General features: G+C 44.3%; 1 protein-coding gene across 5 annotated transcripts in view; it reads left to right on the forward strand.

The window, feature by feature from the left end:
- Nucleotides 1-14,726, forward strand: part of LOC136963267 (vacuole membrane protein 1-like) — a 44,936-nt gene extending 30,210 nt beyond the window's left edge. For all 5 annotated transcript variants that reach the window (XM_067257333.1, XM_067257336.1, XM_067257335.1 and 2 more), the window contains 2 exons: nt 10,593-10,695; nt 11,966-14,726. In XM_067257333.1, coding sequence (XP_067113434.1) covers nt 10,593-10,695; nt 11,966-12,109 — 247 coding nt within the window. In that variant the 3' untranslated portion in view covers nt 12,110-14,726. The remainder of the gene's footprint in view (nt 1-10,592; nt 10,696-11,965) is intronic.
- Nucleotides 14,727-15,319: the final 593 nt, after the last annotated feature.

Raw genomic sequence — 15,319 nt, forward strand, 5'->3', positions numbered from 1 at the left:
GAGCATGTAGTTAAACAAGTTACAATTAAACATGAACCTCAACAAGTGCAAGAGTGTACCTGTAGGAAAGTAAGTAACAATAATATATTTCACAACGAGTACAATAATTTAAATCAGTTACAACTAACCAACAAGAGCAACTCCTCCTTTGGTCGTTTTTGTTCGTTGATTTATTCATTTGTTTATTGCTTCAAGTTGACATAATCTCAATTACATTCGACAAACTTTACCAAGTTTAGCTTCTCTTTTGATTCCAAAGTATAGAGATACTTTCTTAGTTATTATACAGCTCAATTATAAGGGTTTTTTCAATTAAAAGAAAGTTGAATGAATCAAACACTGAATGGTATACTGAACGAGTAAGCTGTTGGCTGTCAGTATTAACAATTGCTCAGTGAATAATGCCCTTGCCACATGCGGATGTAAAATGTATTTACATAATTTCAAAGTATTTAGGATAGTAGTATTAACCTATCAACTCACCTAATTTAAATAGTTCATTCACTATTTGTGAGAAATAACACAAAACTATTTCAAACAATATAAAAAAGAGATTGTATGTGATTGTCCTTCACTCAATACAGAAACAAAACTGTTACAGCAGTAAATATATGCAATAATACACCCAATTACATCGACATTTGCATATTTCTTTCTTTTAATAATCCTTTTTTATATTACACAAGTAAATATGTAATATATATGACCGAATATGGTTTCGTATCCACAATTGAAACGATTTCCGTTTTGAATTGTACCTTTTCAAAAGGCATTTTTAATTACCTGTGTAAGAACAGCATGAAAGCCCATGTTGTGTCAGTGACTTTTGGACTTCCTTGTGGTGATTTCACTCTCACATGACATGAGATGGCACTACCCTTCGCAGTTGTTGTTGTTTGAAAGTTAACCATTGTCTAGGAATTGCCCCACGCAGAGGACCATGTGCCTACTAGTATTTCACTTCAGAACAATCACCAACTCACTAATCGAAAGCTTATTTTCACCAGCACAACGATTTACGTTACAGTTATCATTTGGAGTCAAAGTCTTCCGTGTGATACAGTGACCTTGTGTGACTTGGTACAGACAACACTACAGTTATGAATGAGGATGTTCTCTTTTTGATTCTAATCCATCAATGAACATCTCAACAATGGGGTGCTGTTGAGGGAGAAACCGCTGGCACACTGCTCAGAAAGACCTGTTATGAATGGTAAAAAATCCCTTTTGACATGTAAATGTATGAGACACCTTTCAGTCCAACTGGTGTATATCCTGCATCTTAAAAAGTTGAATACTACTTTCAGAATTAGCTTTTCATGAACTGGAAGAGAGAAATAAAGCTTGGGGAGACTGATGGGAATACTTTTAGTGAGCTGTGTGGAATTTTAAACATCGCAATTAAATATTTGTGAAAATGTAACCTTTTCACGTCAGGCTGTCTTCCATCGGCAACGGTATCTGCATCTGCAATCCCCATAACCCTCTGAGTGACTGCATCTCGAGGCTTCTAGAAAAAAGACGTGATGTTTTTGATAAAGAAGTCGATTAAAGTTCGATTTTATGGCCATTTCGATCTGGCCCCCTTACAAGAGTGATGTGTCTCGAGTCATTGTTATAATAAATAAGAACTTCCGCCTATCATCTTTAACAAGGCTTTGATGGAGCCTGTGAGCAATCACACACAGCTTTCATCCTCCTGTTCTTGTGTCGGTGTTGCCAAGCGGCCCACAAGCCTCACGCTGGAGGGAGCTTGTTATGATCCTCCTCTGTGATCTCCTGCAGGCCCCAGTGCAGCACAAGTCATGGTCCCCAGACTTCCATGGATCTGCCGGAGTTAGTCAGATAACCTGTCCCCCCTCCAGCTGCTTCTCCCTTATCTCCGCCACAGCCCAGTCACTCAGGATCTGGACGTAACAACTCAGCCGCCGTGCCCCTTTTTACTGGAACACACAGCTTTCCTGTGGTAATCATGCTTGGCGAATGTTAGACAGCCAGTGATGAGATATTTATTTCAGCTCTTTGATCTGGCGCTAGCGCCTTTGTTTAGGCTGAGCTGGAGGGCTGGTTAAGCCTGCCAGATAGATATCTCAACCGCCGATCTGGTGCTATTTGGGAATGAAAGGGTGTCTGATGATGATGATTATGATGGTGAGGAGGATGGGTGGTACAGTTTTAAGTGCTGATTCAGCGTCTGCAGGACGACAGCATGTCTGGACTGTGTCAGTGTTTCCCCTGCTGTGGCAGGAGGGTCAAGACTTAAGAGCTTTAGGGGGGGTCGAGACTCTAAAGTGTGCGTTCGTGCCTGTCTGCCTGCGTGTGTACCTGCCTGCCTGCCTGCGTGCGTCATATATTCCCCCGGTTGATGATCGATCAGCAATCCATCCTCTTGATTGAAGCATCTGAAATGGCCCCGGTTAGTAACAGTTAACACGCGCCGCATTGTCATGCGGGGCTCCAGTCATCCTTCACGCCGCGTGTCAGTGGAGGGGGGCTGGTGGGGGTGGGAGGGGAGAGGGGAGAGCCATTGAGATTCACAGGAGAAGAGGGGTTGTGTGGGGGGGCCTCCTCAGGGGTCTCGCCGTCAATACCAGAGGGACAGAGTGGAGGGAGGACCTCGCTCTCCATGACAAAGCGTCCGTTTCCACCTGAGTCCGTCTTCCAGTCAGGGGCAGATTAGCAGCACAATGGCCATGCAGATGGCCTTTCCTGTTCCGGGTCTAACACCAGACCGGCCCCGGACCTCGGGGTAGATGGAGAGGCCAGAAAGTGAGAGCGGGAAAGAACGAGAAGAATGGATTAGGAAGGCGAGGCGAGATCTGCAAATGGGTTGTGTGCGAATCGGTAACCGATGCATGAAGGGTTTCCTTCTGCAGGAACGTGTGATAATGTGGGGGTCTACTTTGCCAAGAAGGATGGCGAGGTGCGAGTCCCAACGAAGCCACGGTGACCGGCTGAATGCTCCGTGACGTCCTAGCGCCCTGACCCAAGTCAAATCAAACCAGGCAGTCAGCCCTTTATTTACTCTATCTCCTGTCTGCTCATTCCAGGGTTAACAGCCTCCACGACGGGCACCTCGCTGCCAGTATAAATAGCACTTGTGAGAAATGTGAGTAAATTCTTGCCACTAACGCCATCGGCAGGAAGGGAGCGGTCTCGGGCCCTTCCAGGGCTGGGTGGCTGCTCGTCGGTGACCACAGGAGGCACTCCCCCTCCAGGTTAGTCACTGCAGGGAGTGTTGGGAGGGCCGCGGTGTGCAGACGGACAGACGGTCACCTGAGGCCCCCCTCACAAAGGTGGCATTGATCAGGTCTTGGTGGCTGACCGCCGCCCCAGCTCTCTCTGGTCTGGTCCGCTCCGGGGGAAGTCCCAGTCAGACGCCTCATTTAGAAAGACAGGATCGGACTGGAGGGGTGGGGGTGGGGGGTTCAGGAGGGAGGGAGGGAGGGAGTGAGGGATGCAGCCCCAGATTGAGGGTGACGGCTTTTATACGGCGTCGTTAAGTTTAATGCCCGGCGCAGCAGGGGGGGCTTTTTTCCTCATCTCCTCTCTATGATTACCTCGGCCTCTGGCCGTGAGAGTAGAGAAATCGGACCAATCTGGAAGGCTTTATCCCCTCCCCCCCGCCCCCCCATTCCAAGTTCGCCTTATCTCAGCCTTTAGAATAATATGACCTGTTAACTTAGTTATTAAGCGGTCAAGGCGATACGTCTGTGAGGTCATTAACGCTAGGAGGGGCAGTGAGGAGTTGTGTGTGTGTGTGTGTGTGGCTCGGACGAGGGACTCTGTCAGGAGAGATGGGGGTTGGACGAGGGTGGGGAGGGGCCGCCTTGTCAAATCGATGACACCATCTCCGGTGTCGTGTTCCGAGCCCTCGGGTTCAGCGTGATCCTCACACCCTCCTTTCTCGCTCCCTGCGTTGCTGATTCATTTGTTTTTCGTCTCCTGTTGCCCCCTCCTGTCCTCCCCTATTGAGACCTGGGCCGGTCATCAAATCAGGCCTGAACAAGCACCGGACTGAACCGTTCACTTCGGGGAAATTACTCATTTGGTTATTAGCTCACCAGACTACACAATGACTGTGGGCTGTTGATGGGGCACTATGGATTCATTGTGGACAGATATCTGATTAGGCTGGGATCTAACGACACATTCATTGGCTGTTGTTTTGTGGTGATTTGGGCCCGTCTCCTGTGGTCTGCTGTGTTGTGTGATTCTGTGCTTGGTTCAGCAGTTGTCCTTGGAGGCTGAGTCGTCATCCAAGTGTGGTCCTGGTCCAGACCTGAGTCACAGCACGGCTGCATGGATGTTCTACCCCCCCCCACACACACACACACACACACCCACACACACACACACACACACACAATCAAACACGCATCCCTAATCTAGTGTAAAATGTGTCTATTCAGAAAAATAACAAACTGAAGATAAGGATGTGCTTATTTATCTCTTGTTTTCTACTAACTGTATAAAAAAGAACATTTTTCTATATTTTGCCTCTTTAATTTGTAATTCAATCGTTCTCTGACACTTGTGTAGGTACAACCTATATACTGTAGTAGAGCACATTGTTTTCGTTACGGAAGATCGACTCACTGCTTGTGGTTTTTAATAGCGTCTTGGTAACCTATGTGGTTGCCAGAGCAACCAGTCAAGGTTAACATATAAGCCACACGTACGGCACTGTGTAAATTTACAGGTCCACTGTATGAGTCAAACACGGTCACGTCGATGTCGTAGATGTTACCCTCCGACTGGAGCAGTGCGACAGAGCCAACCTTCTCCACAGACACACACATTCCCTCCCCCCCCGTCCGTGTCTGCACTGTCTGTCGTATGGTCCTGTCTGACTGGCCCAGTCCCTGGTGTGAGTCAATAACCCCCTGGCCAGGCTAACTCACCCAGCGCTCCACAGCCACACACCTCCACAGTCTGTTGGGCCGCATCAGAGGCTGTTTTATGGGCCTGCCTGGGAGGTGACAGGAATAACTTCCTTCTGTAATTGGTGCCCTTGCTTTCCCGGCAACGTAGCGGGCACCCATAGTGGGTATTTGTGTGTGTGTGTGTGTTTGACTGGCAGTCACTGCTGATAAGTCATTTGCCAAAAAGAAATGACTTCATCTCTGGGGGCTGTTCCTTCTCTTTGTAGTGTTAGTGGACTTTGTGAATGTGTGTTTGTGTAGGATGGAGGGTGTGAAGGAGGCTATGAGATAGGGAGTGTGTGTGTGTGAGTGGGCTGCCACAGATGGCTGAGAAGCGAGGATGTGATAAACACCCTGGTTGGGGGATCTCCGTCCAGGAGCAGTCTCCATGCCTTGGTGGTGAGGTCATCGGGAAAGAGCCCCATCCCTCTGGCTGACGGAGGGGAGAATGGAACCAGGGAGACACGCTGACACGCGCGCACGCGCAGGCACACGCACACCTCTCTGGAGGATCGCTGTCTGGGAAATGAAGGAGAATATTCCGCATTTTCAATTTGTAGTTTCTTTTGAAGAAGTGGTGGAACTGTGCCTGAATGCACTTTGTGGATGCGAGGCTTAGGGCTAGGGTCACTGTAGCCTAGAGGTCAGGATTTCAGTGTGTCAAGGGAAATAACTGCAGCTGTCCCACTAAAACAATCATGTCTGTTGTGGAGTTGATATTGTGTTGCCAAACTAGAGATACTTTCAACTTGTTTGGTGATACTTTTGACCAGTTGAATGTGACTCACTCAAAGATGACCTAGGTATTGTGTGAGCTTTCTAAACTATGTCCTGTAGGTTGTGTGTGTATGTATGTCGACCGTAATGTGCTCATTTATCTTTTGTGAGTGTGTGTGTTTGTGTAGTTCGGACATGCAGCTATATGGACATGTGAGCGTGTTTTTTTGGCGTGTCTGTTCTTTTTGTGTGTGTGTGTGTATCTGAGTCGTGTCTATGCATGTCTCCGTTTGTGTGTGTCTGTTTGTGTGTGTGCGTGTGAGTGTGTCTTGCTTTTCCCTCCTGAGGTGGCAGGCTGTGTTCTGGCGGGCAGCTTCAGAAGGGGCCTAAGGTCAAAGGTTGTCTCTGACTCATGGCCTGTGGAATTTGGTCTCAAGCAAATCTACAGCTCTGAAAAATCTGAATAGTCTTTTCTAACGGCAGCAGGAAATGATAGCTCATTAAAAAAATCCGGCCGTTGATGGCAGTCACAAATTAACTCTTTCATGTCTTCTAGTCGGCAAGAAGGATGTAGTTCTCGCAGGAAGTGGCGAAAATCCCCTTGAAAGGCTTGCTGTAAAGAATACCACTCGGCACCTGAACGTTTCACTCAGGTGTTCTTCATCAGGGATTTCACTTTCTGGTTTTGATTTGGACAACAACCGTGAGCCTCATAAAAATAGAGTTTATGGCACTTCAGCATCCTGCACAACTCCAAATGCACATCCACTTCTCGACAATATCAGTATACATATCTATTACTGGATGGCGCTTGTGGAGATTTTATTGTTATATTTTTGCTATATCGTGTATGTTAACTGAGGGGTGGGGATTCGACTTTTGGAACTGTTCGGTACTTTGAAAACACCGGTGTCTTGGTTCACTGTGAAGCAGGCCAGCAGTCTCTGTTCAGTCTCCGTTCAGTCTACCTATCACAGCCTAACCTCTATTAGTCTGTAGACTTCCAGGGCTCCTCTGCCCTTCTGATGCTTCCTGTGATGTTGTTGTTTTTGTTGTGAAGTTAGTGGATGCATGCTGTCAACATGGAGGTTAGCAGTTGGGTCTGTGGACTGTGGGAGCAGGTATTTGTAGACGTGTGGCGGTCATTCTCAGAATCTGTCTGTGTGTGTGTGTGTGTGTGTGTGTGTGTGTGTACGTGTGTGTGTGTGTGTGTGTGTCTTGACGATGATGCCTCACCCTCCAGTTGATCTGAGTCAGCTAGGAGTTCCTGACAACAGATAGAGAAAATGATCTCATGGACTGAGGAGAATTCAGACGCCTCACATCCTAAATACAAATCCGTCCTCTGTCACCAGTCACCCAGGTGACCTCGTATGATACACCCTATGAAGAGTATCTGTACCGCCAAGGATTAGGAATACAGCCTCCATGTTAAAAAGAAAAAGAAAGCAAAGGTCTACTTGTTATTTGCTCCCTCCACACCCCTCCACCTGAGTTGTTTCATACCTTAGTTAACAGATAGTAGCACTCCCAGCACCGATACCCTTATGTCCATATAGTTGACTTAGTGTGACCACTGCTGTTCAAACAAAGAGACCTTGTCAGTGATGTCGTTTTATTTGCTTTCATTGTGAACTTTAAATTCACTTAGGTGTGATAGCTTCGTTGGATAACACAGTTATTTAAAATAACAGTTTGATAACTTGGCTATTTAAAATAGGATTCATTTGGATTGGTCTGCTATCCGTAACGCGATTGATAGCCTGACACTTTTTTTTTGGGTGACAAAGCTTTCTAGGTTTCTAATGGGTTGGATTATGTTTTAGATGAGGACAATTAATGGACATGTACGAGTTAATTTCAGACTTCAGACATCAGAAACAAATTTTAATAATTATTTATTCTTTCTTTACCTTTGTCTTTACTTGAAGTATTGTAATATAATGTTAGTTCACATCAAACTGATCCATCAATTGGAACGTTTTTTTCTATCAGCGTGAATCCAAATAGAGGGCATCTGAATTCAAATGTACTTCTCACTTATACAGGACTCACTTATATACTCCCCACCAAGAAATATAGGTGGATAGAAGCGTGATCGAAAATGATTAGAATTTGAGAAAACTTGGAGCTTGCAGTGCTGTTAAAAAACAATATGATTTACAAAAACTAAAATAGATTCAGAATTATTTTAAGCATATTTGGTCTCTTATTGTTTCCATTATTTGAATAAAATACATGGTATGCTTTGACTTTGGCATAACAATATAACATATTTCTACCTGATTTCAATTTAGGTGGAAATGCTATGGTATTATATTGAAGGGATTCAATTAGCTTGAGCACTTTTCCCATGCTTATTCACAATGAGCTCAATCCTGAGCCTTTAGTAGATATATTAATTGTATTTATAATACGTTCACAGTTGTATTTGCAACAAGGAATACTGCATTTATCCTTTTATCCGTTGTTGTGTGCTCATTATTTGTTGTTGCATACAACCTTGCCGTAAATTGAAAGCAAGAACAATTTAAACTTGAAACTTTACATTTGCCAGTGGAATGTTTCAGTCAATAGAATTCAGTTCAACGGATGTACCCATGTGGAGGCCTCTTCCAAGACTTTTGAGACCATGATTTCATGGTTTTATAAATATTTCATTATTTGAGCAAATTTTATATTAAATATTAATTACTTGAATAATTTATATTATATTATAATGTTTGTATATTATTCTAAGATTATGATTTATTGAACCGTGAGCCTGCATTGTATAATTTCAACTTGCATACACAACAATTAATTTTAGGCTTAGTGGTAGATTGGTTCAATGTCTGGTGACAGAATAACAGGAAGTAATTTTTTATAACAATTTAATTGGTTTTAATAAAATGTAGCCGCTGCCAGTTTCTCCTTTTTATTTTATTCAAGAGTGAAACTAGGGATGCGGTGTCAGAGGATACTAGTTTTATTGTATAACTGACATTGAATTAATTGAAACAACAAATTCATCATAGTATCAAATTTTTCTCATCACAGAAAATGTGTACATGTCCAAATCATAATATTTGATCAGAATCCACACAATCTATTTTTTCACGGCAAAGTATACACAGGTACTGCAGCTTGTAACATTCCTCTTAAATAAAGACACATGCACCGTATAAACTCCCACACAGAGGATAAAAACACAGGTTTGAAGGAGGCTACTTACAGTACAGGTATATTAAGGAACACATTTATAGAAGAAATTTCAAAGTCCACCATGTTCAAAAAGCGTTCTTCTGCATACAGTTAAAGGAAGCCAAAACCATATTTGAAATTAGTGTGACACTCCTGTAGCATTAAAAACCTCTTTGTGACGGTTGGGTTTGAGTTTCTCCCTCTTTGTTGGTTGAGTCGCTCAGGCTTATGACTCAGTATTGCTCATCGAAGAAGGCATGAATCGAGCCCGCCATTTCTTCAACCATGGGTTTCAGTCTTTGTTCGAGTTCATGTGCTTCAATCTGTTAAATGAGTATCTTTGACTTTAGGTACCAAGAATGGGTTTTACTCATCTAAGAATAAGGACTATGGTTGAAATTAGCATTTGAAGGGTTAGGTATGGTAAATAAAAGAATGGGTGTTGGGTGGGGGAGGAAATGACATTCCCTCTCATTTCTGTTGGTTAGTCTTAGACATATCTCTTGAATTCTTTTGTGCTTTCTCTATTGTGGAGTTTTGTCTCTTTTTTCCCCTTTTGGCTTTCCCTCCATTTTCTGCCAAATTATGTTGAGGATGTCTGTTACTTTTGTGTTAAAGTCATGATTAAAGAAGGCTGACCAGTTTGCAAACTCATTCATTTACCGCACACTCATCTCACACAATGAAAGGGAAGGTGTGTAGGCTTTATCAGTGTGTGGGAAGTGTGGCAAAAGGTTGTATGGAAGAGAAAGTTGTCTGACCCATAAAGTCAGCTTTAAATGAGTATGACATTGCCCTGCCTGTTCAAACATGCATTAGGAGCTTTGAAGTGTGTCTTTGAACATGCTAACCTGCCATTTACAGTACACGGATGGATCTCATTGACTGTGTATTGCCACAAAAATATAAAAGTGGAGGTCTTTAGTATGTATTTGTTTAGTGATTAATCACTAACTCCTGACTAGGGATGGGCAACTCGGTACTCCGGCACATTCTCACTCTTATTTTTTTTCTCCTTTGTGTGTGAGTTGGGGGGGGGGGGGGGGGGGGGTGCTTGTAGTTGGTGGCTGAATCTTGTAAAGGGTTTCCTAATATGGGCTGTCTTACAGGAGCACTCTCCTCCTATGGGCTTAGAGGGCAGGGCCTTCCCTTTGCTCTCAGCCAGTGATGACACAGCCCCACGACTCACATCCTCATTAATTGGCTGAAACCAGTTCTTACAGGAACCGCCGGTGATAAATGTGAGAGTTCTGAGAAGTCATTCATTTCTCCTCTCTGCAGCGTTAGAGGAGCACTGCAGGGGAGTTGAGCGGGTTCACGGATGTGTGTGTGAGAGAGAGCGGGGAGAGTGTAATGCGTGTGTGGACTCCGAGGACAAGCCAACTTTTTTCTTCCTTCTCTCTCTTTTTTTTTTTCTTTCTTTTTTTTCATTTTCATTTTTTTTTTTTTTTTTACTGAAACTTAGGATATGTAGCTCTCAGTACATCCTGTCCTTTTTTTCCTCTGTGTTTTTTATTTGGTCTGTTCTGAATTCCTATCTGTGGAGATGAGATCGCAGGCTCTCTCTGTGTCTCTCTCACACGGCATATTGTGGGGAGAGAGCCAACCCTGTACAGGAGCCAGGACAGCATGCCTCCCTTTGTTGCTGCCCTTGGGTTGGTGAGTTACAATGAAGTGACGTGCTTTGTCTCTCCCCCCCCCCCCTCTCCTTCCCTCTCTCCCTCCCATCCTCCCTCCATTTCTCTCTATCTGGGTTGGCTGAGGCAGTGCTGTGCCAGTGCTGGGGGCCTCCATCCAGAGGCCCTTCAGAGACTATTTGGAGGCCCAGAGGTCCAAGATGCACCGTGGTGCTGGAGAGGGGACCCCGGCGGTAAGTACAGGGCCTCTCGGAACCTCTAGTCGCTCATGTGTCAGCGCTAAGAAAGAATGTAACTAGCCGCTCGTTTCCCCTCCCTCTCCCTTCAGACGCCCTTTAGCTTAGTTTATCTTTAGTTCTCTCTTATCTCTCTCTTTCAAGCTCGCTCTCTCTCTCTCTCTCTGATTTTCCTTTTTTTTAGACTCTAATCTCTAGTCTCGTTTGCTTTTCATTCAGGCTGTTTTTCAACCTCTGTTCCTCTGTTGACTCCTAGTAATAGCAGTTGTGTCCACACAGCGGGGGTCTATCTCCTGCCGTTGCGATGTGTGTAATTGTACTGTAGTTCCGCGGTGCTCGATCCGGGGCTCCGTTAGAGTGACAGGGGGCTAGCTGTGCGCGATGCAGGTTGGGCGGGCAGAGAGAGAGAGGGAGAGAGAGAGAGAGAGAGGGAGGCCAGTGTGGGGTCTGGCTTTACTAGCTTAGCAGCGTAGCTCAATTGTACTGTAGGACGGGGCATGCTGAGTCATGCTCAGTCTCAGCGATTGGGAGTGTGTGTGTAAATGTGTGAGTGGTCACTCCCCCGTGTCACACTGTGCCCCGCCTGAACCCGGCGCTGACTGGAGGCTAGGGGAGAGGAGGCGGGGGCTGGGGCGGGGGACTCTCTCGCTAGTGACAATCCATCAAAACCTTCTTCTAGAACAAAAAGAACCAGTTGTAGCTGGAGCCCTATCTCTTTGAAAGCTTTTTTTTTTTCTCCCTTCCTCCTCTCTCCCTCGCTCGCTTTCTTTCTCTCTCTCTCTTTTTCTCTGTTTCTCCCCATCGTTCTCTCTTTCGACCACTAGTGATTCATTGAAAAACGTCCCCCCCCCTTATTTTTATATATATATATTTTTTTTTTTACTCGCTCCTGTATTAATTTGGCTAGAGAGAGAGAGAGAGAGAAATAGAAGCAGAGACTTTTAGTTGCACAACGAGAGATTAAGGCTGTTTCTAGAACAATGTTCCTTTTTTCTTGTAACTTGAGCCTCCTGCAGTTTCAGGAGAGAAACGAGGCAATTTAACAGTGTGGAGGGAGGCTGCCAGCCGGGGTCAGTGAGGGCGAGTAGGGAGGATGGTGGGGGCCACAGAACAGCAGCGTTTTATTAGCCTCTCTATCTGTCCGGCACATGGCAGAGGAAACCCATCTCCCGTGCTTTAGCCTCTCGGATCATCACGGAGAGCAGGGAGTGGAGCAGGTCGCCACCTGACTGACCTAACTTCTCTGTTCTTTTGTGGTTCCTCACAGGAAGAGAACTGGCTCTCCTGGCTTTTCGAAAAGGTGGTGATCATCATGGTATGTTTCTTTGTCTGCTCCATCGTCAACTCCATGGCCCAGAGCTATGCCAAGAGGTTACAGCAGCAGAAGTTCTCAGAGGGCAAGACCCAATGAAGACCTCCCTGATATTCCTTTTTGGAGCACTTTGGGGGTTCTCTGGTCCAAAACCTTGCTTCTTTCAGACAGAATTCTGACATCATCCGGAGATTTACGGCTTCTTTAAATCGAACCCATAATGAAACAACAGGGTTTTTTTTGGTTTCTGTAGTGGTACTGACGATTATTGCGTTTACTTTTGAATTTGGACTTCTTTCATTGGCTTGTTAGTGGCTGTTTTTGTTGTTGTTGAGATTTCTAGCTTTTAGGGTCTTGGCCTTTTTTCAGAGGTTTATTGTCCTCTCCAAGGTAGGTGCTTGATCGTGTGCTTGTTGTGGATAGTATAACTATTTCAGGCATAGGGCAGCTTCAACTTTTTGTGAGAGTGTGTATGGATGTACTGTCTGTCGGCAATGATTCTCCATGGCGAGGCCTTATGCTGCACTGGAACTTAGTGGTTATTATTGTAGAGGTGCCTGATTTACTTGATTGTGTTTGATTTAGATCTGTTTACTCGAGCTAATTGAATTATTTTCTGAGTATACTGTAAACCCATCTCACTTAATTGTATTTGAATTATTTAAAAAATGAGACTTATGGTAATTAACTCAACTGTTGAGCAATAATGGCAATACAGATAAGATAGACTGCGAATCTTGTATATACTTGTTTTTAGTTTACTGCCAATTTTCATTAATTTATTTAGCTGAAGAATATATTCCAGTTTTAAATTACATTTGTGCCTCCTGTCGTTGATGCCATTTGTATTCTGTACAGAGCAACTAGGGATGAGTGTTTATAAATCAACCATGAATCATTCTGCTCAACCCTTTGTCTGGACTTATTGTTCTGCTCCCAGTTTGAGAGCATATGAGTCTGCCTGGGGCCATTCAACCAGATGCAAAATCAGATCTAGGAGTGTGTGTGTGTGTGTGTATGTGTGTGTGTGTGGTTGCCCACTCTAATATCTTGCCCCCATTTGTTGCCCACTCTTATATCTCACTTAGAACTCCACTCATTGAGTGTCAGGGACTTCCAGTAAGTGTAGTTTCGTTCGGTGGGATCTGAGCTGAAACGAAGCATGTCGATCTTGGGGACAGTTGTGCTACTAGGAGCCTCGTGGTGAGGGACTCCTTTGTCTACTCTGTTTGTGTGGTTTGTACACGAGTGTGTGAACACACACTCATCGTGTCTCCGATGCCCTGTAAAGCTAGAACAGACGAGTGGGCTCATGTTCGGAGGTGCGCAAGAAATACAGACATCCAAATGATGTTATGTCATCGACATGTCTTTTCCTTATTTGTGTCCTTTTCTCATTGGATAACGTCAGCTGGCCCGGGTTCCAAGATTCCTCTTTGTCGTAATTGCTTGTGATTTTTTCTTTTTTTTACTTCTGTGCCGTTGCCCTGGTATGTGAGTGCCGGAGTTTGGGCTTGGAGCAGGGAGGGAAAAAAGAACACAGTGAAAAGCTTCTGTGCCGTTACCTCAAGTGAACTCTCTGATGAACTCAATGCACTGCCCCAGTGACGAAGCCAGGAGACGAATCACTCGAGTAGATTCAAAACAGAGGGGCACTGTTGAGCGCACTGAGCTCTATGGTCTGCCTCAGATCCAGTCAAGCCTTTCAAATCCTCCCTCTCTCTCTCTCTCTCTCTCTCTCTCTGTCTCTCTTTTTTTTTCTTTCTTTCTTTCTTTCAGGGTAAGTAAAGGCAGGATTTTATTTTTTTCTCCACATGGTGTGTGTTTGTGTGCGTGCGTGTGTGTGTCCCAGGCATGATCGTCACTCTCTCGGCCCGTCAGATAGCTTATCAGACTGGTGTTGGCTGTTACATTGCATGGCGACAACAGTCTGTAGGCTGTCTGACATTTCGAGCTCTTTCATCTGACCAGCATCCTGTTCTGTTCTTCTGTTGTTGTCATTGTTTGAGCATCCGTTGATGTGGACGTTTTGTAGTCCAGTGTAACTTCCTCTACCCCACTGTCTGTAACATATCATTAGTCAATTGTTATAGTGTGATTATTTATGTTTTGAATGTGTAAATACAGACTTATTCGATGAATGTTTGTCCAACTGTACTTTTCTCACCAGGATTACCTGCCTCTTAAATGGGCCGGTTTGTGTGTGTGTGTGTGTGTGTGTGTCTTTGCCTCCACCCGCTCCCCTCCTTCCCTCTTTCCTTCCCTTGAATTTTCAGATTATCCAGAAGGCTCACACCTTATTGCAACACCTTCCATTGTGACACCCAGTCATCGGTATGGGACACACTGTTCTGTGCTCGTTTCCGCTTCAGTTTCACACTTCCCTCTTTTCTTTCACAGATCTCTTTCCTCTATTGCTCAATGGCAGCTTTTTTGTCTTAGGTTGCATTTCATTGGTGAGTTGTTTGTTTTTGCTTATGGGTCATATTTATAGTTGTACAAAGCTGAAATCATAGTTTGACCAACAGATGGTCGTTCTGTGGTCTTAAAACATGCTGAGTCAAGATGACTTACCTTTTGAGAAATTACTAATGCTAGTGCGATGGTTTTCCTGGTTATAAAAGCAAAATCCTTGGATAAAATTGGAATGGTCCTGCTGGCTCTAGTCGTGTTATTTTTTTATTTTTTTGGTGGTAAGGAAGGGGGGGTTTCAGAACATCCTGCTCCATAAGGGAGCCCCCTTTTTGGCCTATGTCTCCGAATGTGTATGTGCAAAGAGATTGTTTATGTCTGTGTGAGAGAGAATGAGTGTGTGTATTTAATGTCTGGACTGAGTTTTTTCCTTTCATTGTATGTGCATATGCTTTGTTTAAAAAATGCTTCTACTCAAAATAAAGTAAAAACATAAATAAAAAATGTTTTGTGGTATTGTTTGTTCGTGTTATAAGGACGTTGTGTTGCCATGCAACACGGAAGGCCCCTTGGTCATACTCACATGTCAGCCTTAGGGGACCGACAGAGAGCTCTGACTCCATCTCTCACATTTCACATCTAATGTTTCACATTGAAATGGATATCCTATTACGGATTCTCTACCTCAACATTTGCATCATACCGTCTCACGTGGCGTTTAAAGGCAGTTGAACGAATTTACAAGCAGCTGATGGATTATGGATAAGAGAAGTTATATATTGCATGGTTCTTTTTACAGAGGTACATGGTTGGTGTAGCTAGCATTACTGTCTTATTCTATTGTGTCAGACTCAAATAGACTCTAAAACAGAACTGATTCAATAAATGATGTGCAAA

The sequence above is a fragment of the Osmerus mordax genome, chromosome 19 (genome assembly GCF_038355195.1).
Source record: "Osmerus mordax isolate fOsmMor3 chromosome 19, fOsmMor3.pri, whole genome shotgun sequence".
In the NCBI taxonomy this organism is placed as follows: domain Eukaryota; kingdom Metazoa; phylum Chordata; class Actinopteri; order Osmeriformes; family Osmeridae; genus Osmerus; species Osmerus mordax.